This window comes from Eretmochelys imbricata, chromosome 11, assembly GCF_965152235.1.
Source record: "Eretmochelys imbricata isolate rEreImb1 chromosome 11, rEreImb1.hap1, whole genome shotgun sequence".
NCBI classification, from domain to species: domain Eukaryota; kingdom Metazoa; phylum Chordata; order Testudines; family Cheloniidae; genus Eretmochelys; species Eretmochelys imbricata.
In genome coordinates, this window is record NC_135582.1 from 47,352,946 (window position 1) to 47,362,154 (window position 9,209).

General features: G+C 41.1%; 1 protein-coding gene across 1 annotated transcript in view; it reads left to right on the forward strand.

Moving 5' to 3' along the window:
• Positions 1-8,105, forward strand: part of PPP1R1C (protein phosphatase 1 regulatory inhibitor subunit 1C) — a 90,683-nt gene extending 82,578 nt beyond the window's left edge. Inside the window, exon 5 of the mRNA XM_077830298.1 lies at positions 8,017-8,105. Coding sequence (XP_077686424.1) covers positions 8,017-8,105 — 89 coding nt within the window. The remainder of the gene's footprint in view (positions 1-8,016) is intronic.
• The last annotated feature ends 1,104 nt before the right edge of the window (positions 8,106-9,209 follow it).

Below are 9,209 nucleotides of genomic sequence, written 5' to 3' on the forward strand. Positions count from 1 at the left end.
GTTATGCCATTGTCTACGCTCTGGAAAAGCTACGCCCATATGTTTGGGGACGGCGTTTCCACCTGCAAACCGACCATGCTGCACTAAAATGGCTTCACACCGTCAAAGAAACTAACAAAAAACTTCTTCGGTGGAGTTTAGCTCTCCAAGATTTTGATTTCGACATCCAACACATCTCAGGAGCTCCTAACAAAGTGGCTGATGCACTCTCCCGTGAAAGTTTCCCAGAATCAACTGGTTAAAATCGTCCTTAAGATGTGGAAAATATTGTTAGTCTTTATGTACTTGGTAGTATATTTAGAGATGCATGTGTCTTATTAACTCTGTTTTTCCTAGAGCTCCAGGAAGAAATCCCAGCCAGTGTTTCACCCTAGCTGAGATTTGGGGGGCGTGTCATAAATATAAAGGGAAGGGTAAACCCCTTTGAAATCCCTCCTGGCCAGGGGAAAGCTCCTCTCACCTGTTAAGGGTTAAGAAGCTAAAGGTAACCTCGCTGGCACCTGACCAAAATGACCAATGAGGGGACAAGATACTTTCAAAAGCTGGGAGGAGGGAGAGAAACAAAGGGTCTGTGTCTGTCTGTATGCTGTGCTTGGGCAGGGATAGACCAGGAATGGAGTCTTAGAACTTTTAGTAAGTAATCTAGCTAGGTATGTGTTAGATTATGATTTCTTTAAATGGCTGAGAAAAGAATTGTGCTGAATAGAATAACTATTTCTGTCTGTGTATCTTTTTTGTAACTTAAGGTTTTGCCTAGAGGGGTTCTCTATGTTTTTGAATCTAATTACCCTGTAAGATATCTACCATCCTGATTTTACAGGGGGGATTTCTTCATTTCTATTTACTTCTATTTTCTATTAAAAGTCTTCTTGTAAAAAACTGAATGTTTTTTCATTGTTCTCAGATCCAAGGGTTTGGGTCTGTGGTCACCTATGCAAATTGGTGAGGCTTTTTACCAAACCTTGTCCAGGAAGTGGGGTGCAGGGTTTTGGGAAGTATTTTGGGGGGAAAGACGCGTCCAAACAGCTCTTCCCCAGTAACCAGTATTAGTTTGGTGGTGGTAGCAGCCATTCCAAGGATCACGGGTGGAATACTTTGTACCTTGGGGAAGTTTTGACCTAAGCTGGTAAAGATAAGCTTAGGAGGTTTTTCATGCAGGTCCCCACATCTGTACCCTAGAGTTCAGAGTGGGGGAGGAACCTTGACAGATGGATATAGATAAATCCTGAACAGCAGCTGCTCTGGTACCTCTTTCTCACTATTAAAAAAGGGCAGAGGGTATGGAGTACATGGCTAATGTAACATACATTAGGATCAGAATGAGAGGGGATAAGAAGAGTTTAGTTTTGTCTTTCCAGTTTTGTTTTCTACTTAATTAACACAGTTGTGGAATCAGTTGTGAAGACCATGATGGTGAGCGAGGTTACAAACCTTTTACCCTAGTATCACCGGATAGATGATTGTTTAGTAAACAATTTAGATACTTCTAAATAAAAGGATACTGGGTACAGATATGGGCACAACTCAGAGATTGGCCCAACTAGTTCAGAAAACTTAAAGTGCATTATCTCTGGCGAAGTAGGATAGTATTTTATTATCTGCTTATTGCTGGCTTACTGCTGAGTCAGCTAGTTCAAACCACATAATCTAAAAAGCCCTAGAAAGTGAACTTGGAGAGGCTTTTAAAGGCCTCTTCCCACAGCCTCTGAATGACTGTCTGTCATATTATCTCCTTGTCCTTGTCCTAACATTTTGTACCATTGCTACCGCTGTGGGGAATGGTGGGAAATCTTAGAGGTCTATCATAGGCACAGCTTTGTGACTTCCTGCATTGTTTGCAGTCACGGCTCTTCATTGCAGATTAGGTGAAAAAGCTAGAATTTTGTCCTGGTGGTTTAAGAGGCTGCACCATGTGGTGCTTTAGAAGCATCCTAGGACAGTAAGGAAGTCATGTAACCTCCATCAAGGCTGAACAACCACAACAAAAGGTTTCACCTCCCAGAATACACAACGTGAAAGCAAAAAGTCCCAGTTAAGTGAATTTGTTTCTTTAAACATTTGTAAACATTTATGGGGGTGCAACAATCCCAAACTTTTCCCAACAATATCTGGCTCGCTCATGTAAGTTAATGCTGACAGTGTCAGTAGGACCTTTGCCTGCTTATGAACTGCCCAGCCTCAGAATTGTTGTAAGTGGTGGGCCAGTTAGCTGCTGGGCATTGGTGGTTTCTGTGTTGCAGCAAGAAAACCTGACATCCAGTGCATAGAGTATAACTTGCGCCATGGTAGAGGGAAGCAGCTGTTTATTAAACATGGTTAGACGTTATCAGGTGTTTTGCCATCTGCGCATTGCTGCACTCTAGGTTGTTTTACTGTGTAGCTATGTGACACATTCTGTAATACCATTGATCATATGGGCTGGCCTTCATTTTGGAAAACTGCAGTGAAATATTTTGGAGCTTATTGTGTAATATGATGAGCTTTGTGATAAAGGTTATGGTGGGCTGTAGGTTGGGGAGATCAGCACTTAACACTGATTGTTTCCTTACAAAAAACACAGGTTTATGTGAGAAACAAAAAGTTCAGTGTGCAATGCTCACTCAATAGCGTACCTCCCACTATGTAATTGCACCCTAAAAATAAACTTCACTCTGACCAAAATGTCATTCCATGGAACCACATCATACTAGTCTTATGTCCTGTGTCCTCCCTTTTAGCCATAGCTCTTGTTTCATCTCCTAAAAAAACAACAACCCTGCAATATTAAATATTCAGGCTCCTAGCAATTTCTGATTGATCTTTTTTCTTAGTGTTCATTAATCAGGTATAGCAAATGTGTAATATATAGCTTGTCCAGAGAGAAACAACAAGAGATGAATTTACAAAGCCATAACATTGGTTAGAGCTGAATGCTCATAAACCTACATTTGTGGGGAATTAGAACACAAATATTTCTCTTCTTTAAAGGCTTTACCTAAAGCACTCGTCCCTGTTGTATGTGGGCACCTAAAATGTTGGGTTTTTTTTTTTACTTCTCACTGTTATGCAGTCTGATGCAAGTGGTTTAAAACATGCTAGATAAAGCAGAACTGCGTTGAAGTAGCTGGATTAATTGTGGGCACTTTTAGAAGTGCTGTGATGCTGCTAAACCAGTGAAGAGGCCCATAATTTGCCTGCTTGATTTAAATATGAATGACCGTTTGCCAGTGATTTGGGTGCTGTAATCCTTGACAGTAACAGGAAAGATGACAACACAGTATGGAGCACTGATTGACAATAGTAGAGGCAGGGCTGGTAGCACTGTCTGTTAAGGTTGCCTGACACCCCTTACAATACCCTGTTTTAAGTTGTTTACCACTTTGCCAAACTTTAACTTTTTGGGGTAAATTTTTTCATGTCAGGTGTCTGCCTCAAGCTGATCATTTTGGAAAAGTTTCAACCAAAAAGGTTCAGCTGTTTCTCAGAATGATGCTGGGGGGAAATGCATTATTTTGCAATGCTAGAAAATTCTTCTCTTTGAGAGGCTGTTTGAACCCATGTGTTGGAGCAGGGCTGTGGTGAAATTTGGCAGTGGCCTTTGTGTCAGGCGTATGCCTTCTGCTTTTCCTGTGAAAATAAGCCCACACTTGGCCAATTTATAACCTCTCTGAAAAATATTTTTGCACATGCTCAGTAGAGACATTTTACAGGTTAGAAGTTAACATCTTCAAAGATTCCATGCTCACTATCTCCTCACAGTTCCTATGTATTACAAGAGGAGGGTCTGGTGATACTGGGACTGGTGTGGGGCAAGAGAGAAACTGCGATGGGAGTTGGTGGGGAGAAGTGGGAACCAGGAAGGGAAACTGGGCCTGGCTGGGCAAGGGGACTGGGAGCCAGAGGGAAGACTGGAACTGCCAGGGCATGGAGACTGGGACTGGGGAGAGAGTGGAACTCAGATGGGGAGCTTGGAGGAGGAAACTAGGACTGGCTGTGCAAGGAGACTGGGATGAGAAGCCTAAAGAGTGGAGATTGGGACCAGTTAGATAAGGAGAATGGGTCTGGGGCCAGGAGTCGGGGGTGGGGAAGAGGCAGGACAGGGACAGGTTGGAGTGGATGAAGCAGAAGGGATCAAACTTGGAAGGAACAGGCAGAGGACATTAGAGAATACTCCATGCCAGAGCCTGCAACTGAACTCAAGACTTCACCCTTCCTCAGTTGTCAGCAAATATCTGTGAAATTCACTGCCAAATTGTCTGTCCCATCTACCTCTAGTGCTGGTCCACATAGAGGATAACAACCTACTATTGCTATCAGTAACTACAGAGGTCAATGTGGTAGATCTAATAGTTCCAACCCTGCTGATGAACATAGGTGGTCAATTTGATGCCACATGATATTTATTTTTTCTGGCTTTTTAAAAAAAACATAGGAAATTACCCTCAAAAATTACATTTAAAACATTAAGATTGCAAAGTCAGTTACTAAAAAAAATTAGGAAATGCCAGAATTAAGGTTGCCTGTGAAATCTGTATGTTTACCTATACAGGATTGTGTGCACATGGCTATCAGGTTAAGAACCATGGGCTAGATTCTGGTCTCAGATATGCCCGGCTCAGTCCACTGAAATTAATCTACTCCAGATTTCTGTCAATGTAAGTGTGACAAGTATCTGTCCCCATGTTTTTTAAGATGACAAATGACCTTACCTGTGTTTCTCATACAACACATTACGTTATCGAAACTGAATAAGTGCCATGGACTGTAATTGTCTACTCTTCATGCAACCCATACAATTTAACCCTTACGCTTCAGAAAAACAACTCTAGTGTAGTAATAGACTAGAACTGGTTGGTTTCATACAGTACCATATGCTAAGAGGATTACCATGCCATTGTCTGCCATTGTGGATGGCTAGAGCTGGGCAGGAACTGGATTTTTCATTTCTGATTTTTTTTTCTGTTATGAAACAGAACAAAAGTAAAAAATTCAGTTTCCTACCAAATGAAATTCTGGGGAAAAAATAATTTGGGGTCAATTGAAACATTTTGTTTTGATAATAGCGAGCCATTTCATTCTGATTTTGATTTTTTTATATATAGAGTCTAGTATGTAATATAAAATAAGATTGAAAGGAAAAGTCATTTTGAAAAGGAAAATCTAAATGTTCCATTCTGACCTTATCAAAACACTTTTTTTTTTAAAGTTTTCCTTTGAAACAAAACTTTCATAGAAATTGACACATTTCTGCAAAACACTTCCCTTTTGACAAATCAGAATTTTCCATTGGGAAAAAAACATTCCATCAGAAACTTTCCAACCAGCTCTATGGCACTGACAATACTACTAGGCTTCTGTGAGCTGCTCTCTTTCACTTTGGTGTCTCTGGCACGTGTGACAGGGCACAATCTGGATTGCCACATGATATGAAAGGGAAATAAGTCCCATCTTGGAACTGAAGCAGTAACAGATTAAAAGTAAAGCGCTAGAGCTTTCTGCACCTCATATTAGCAAAGGGTCTCCGTATGAAGCTTTTCCATTGTGACACAAACATTGATCTGAGCCTATTATAGGCTTAATACAGCCCTTTGATAAAGTTCATTATGTTCCACCAAGTTTTTATATAACGATAGCCAAGATTTTCAGAAGTGACTAGGCATTTTGGGGCTTTTATTTTTTGTGGGAGGGGGACACTTCCATTTTTTGGGTGTCCAGCTTGAGCCATTGATTTTCAGCGGGCAGGTCCTTAACACTTTCTGAAAAGTGGCTCCTTTCAGGTGTCTCAAGCTTGGGTGCCAAAAAATTGAGGAAAATCTTGTGAGCTCTTCAGAGGGCACTTCAGAAAATCTTGGCCTCTAAGGCTATGTCTATACTTACGGTGGTGTGTAGAGTACAGACACTGCCTGGGTATAAATAGCAGCATAGACTGAGGAATTGCTTAGCCAAGCAGTGTACAGCCTTAGGGTATATACCCTACATGCCCAAGCAGTGCCTTCCACAGCTGCACTGCTATTTTTAGCAGCATAACATCTTGCTGCCCTGTCCCTGCCAGCTCCTGTCACTGCTGCCTGAAGCTACACAGTCCAGTGAGTAGCTACACAGCTTCTACATCCTGCTGCAACCGTAGACAAGGCCTAAGGCTTATAACAATGGGATGGCTATTTTGGGATGCTGAGGTGGCAAATGAAAGTATGTGTGACTGGTAGGGAAAAGCACATTTGTGCTCTTGGAGCAACTGCTGAAGAAAATTTTGTTAAAGCAAACATTTTATTCTTTGTATTGCTGCCGGTCATGTCAGCTTTGATTATTGGTTACATGTCTGCACGGCAAGTGAGTTAGACTCGGTCAGGAACTAAATACAGTCCCAGCCACATAGTGACTGCACATTGTGAGCTGGGGAGGTGGTGCGAAGGCCTGGTCATAGAGGCCTTTTATGTTTGTTTTGGACCCGAAGGAGTAATTTCAGACATGAATAATAGGCATGAAATTTGAGGTCACATTTTCCCCCTTTGACTAAAACAATGGAAGGGTTGGGTTTTCAAGCTAGTCCTCAAAACTAAATCACAGCACTAAGAGAGCTATTGACTCTTCTTACCTGGGTCCTACCTCGTATACAGAGACACAATAAACTCCAAAGTTCTTACTCTCTGTGGTCTCAAATCTACAGTCCACTCAATCTATTCTCCATGAGGCAAGCCATGTGCCCCATTTCCCCCCATGATGTCACCCATCTTTGCTCCTACAGTACCTTTTCTTTGGCCAATCCTGTGCTGTTTCAGAAACCTCTGATTAGTTGTAGCAGCTGCCCTGCCCTTTACAAAATTCTTCCTCAACAGCCAATGGAGCAGACACTGTGTTACAAGTGAGGTGATTAGGTTGTCAGTGAAGATTGGCCTGGAGGTTTGATGGGAGGCTTAGTAAATTCCTTTTCAGGCAGCTACTGGTGCTGGCCAGATGCTGGGTCGTGCAAAACTAGAGATAACAATATAGTAATCAGCAGCAGGGGAAACAGAAAGAATAACAGCACATTGGGTGCACTAAATCACCTTTAGAATTGTGCTTTAATTTGTTGAGTCCAGAACTGCCAGTGTCAAACCTTTCCAGAGAGGCATCCATAGATACAAGGAAGACCCAGGAGCTGCCTTGTTAACAGTTTTTGGAGGGGTATTTGTGAGCCTACCAAATTTTCCAGGGTCAACCATCATCTAGTTGTTTTGTGGTTGAGCAGAATGCTGTCCACTTCATGATTGCTTTTGTATTCACCCCCATGGTATTTTAAAACTGGACAGAGAGTCTAGGAAGTACTCTGTGAACGTTTAGGATGAAAGGTGCTATTTAGGAGACATGAAATCAGAATGTGATTTAGCCAGTTATTTGTTTTTCAAAGTGTGCTGTGGGTTTTATTCACATATGACTAATGATAAAGCACGTGGCTAGGACCATAGCTTGCCGAAAGTCCATTGCAAAACTCCTGTTGACTTGCCTGGAAGTGACACATTTGTAGCAATGGCAAGATGCAGCTCCCAGAGTAGTTAGGTTCTAATTTTGTGGATGTTGCAAGGGATGAGTAACCTGCACAATCTTTGAACTAATTTACACAAAATGTGAATTCATTTAGGAGAGGGTTCATGAGCAGCTGAGTCCAAGCATACAAGGATTTGGGCCCTGTGTCTGCATTGCGTCTCTTCTCCAAGAGATGCGTTTCAGAGCTCACAATTAGACAGAAGTTCTAAATTCTGATGGCCAAGAACCCACAGCCATCTGCCATTATTTTAGCTTTTCAGGTGCTTAACTTGATTGAGTGTGACATTGCTAATTCAACCCAGGAGTGCTGTCGGGAATCTTGGAATGGAGGGAAATACTGTTCTATCACAAAAGGTGTAATATGTAATGCTTGTATGAACTGAAAGGTTATGAAAGACAGCACCAATGAGGTCACTTAAAAAAAACCTTTCCATTTTTTTGTGGCCATTTTTCTTTAAACAGACAGTCCGATTTGAATAAATGTGACTTTAAATACAATCTTTATATTTGCAGGGGTTAAGCATCTGAAAAGTCAGAATGACTCAGCATTCCCAGAGGAAGAAGAGGGTGTCAATGAAAGAGAAGAAGAATGGGACCATTAATTAGCATTGGGCTTGTGTAAGAAAGGTTATTGTGAATAACTGAACTGCTAAACTTTCCATACTTAACATGGAATTCCATTGCTTGTGTTTCTGAAACATTCTTCATCTCACCACTCCAGGCACACATGGCAGGATGCTTTCCGGGGAGCATTCTTTGACTGGATTTTACAGCACTCTGCAAACTTGTCCTGTGATACTTGTAACTGAAGATAAACATTTATTTTACAGTCATTTTTCTTTCCTTTTTTATGACTTAAAAATGTAATTTGCAAACATGTTAGTAATCTAACTTCAGTACTGCCCGAGCTTAATTATTGAATGTGATCTGTACTCCAAGACTTATTGTAAATAGTACCAATTTAAAAGCTACAAATAAATACTAAATTCATTTAGACATGATTTTATGTCGTGCAGTGCTTCTGTCTAACTTGAAGAGAAATATTTAGGTAAGGTGAGTCTTTAGAGCGGGGCAGTTTTTAGCATATTAGGGTTACACACAGTAATATACTTCAAACCCAAGATAAAGCAGACATGTCTGCTTAATTCTGCAATGCATTAGTTCTTTGTAGCTTTCAGTGTATGTACTGCATATAACAGTTCACCACTTCTTGCTTTCCATAAAGATATGTATCTGATGCTGCTCAGTCATGTCAGTCATTCGATGATACATTAACTGATTTTTCCTTTTTACTACTGAAGACAATCATATGAGGACATCAGGAAAATCTTTGATTTGGCGGAGACTGGCTGCCACAAAATATTGGTGATAGGCTGCAGAACCTTTCGTCTCTAAGAGCTGGTTCAATTTTGGCCTGGTTCAATAATGCTGTTACCATTTGACAGCTCATGTCAAGTTCTGTGAGTGCTGAACATCAGGAAAGCTTATGAAGGAGCAGAAAATGAGATGGGGTGGACAAATCCTACTTCTTTAAAGTTGTATTGAACATATTGTTCCCTATTTTTAATGGTCCATCTTTAAACCGAGGGCAACCTGTAGAACTGTGTTAGCTAAGGTTGTCCTTGGTATAAAGATGCATTTTGAATTTAGCCTTTCATCCACTTGATGAGCCAAGCTACTGAAAGCAGGAGATGAAGGGCTAGGAA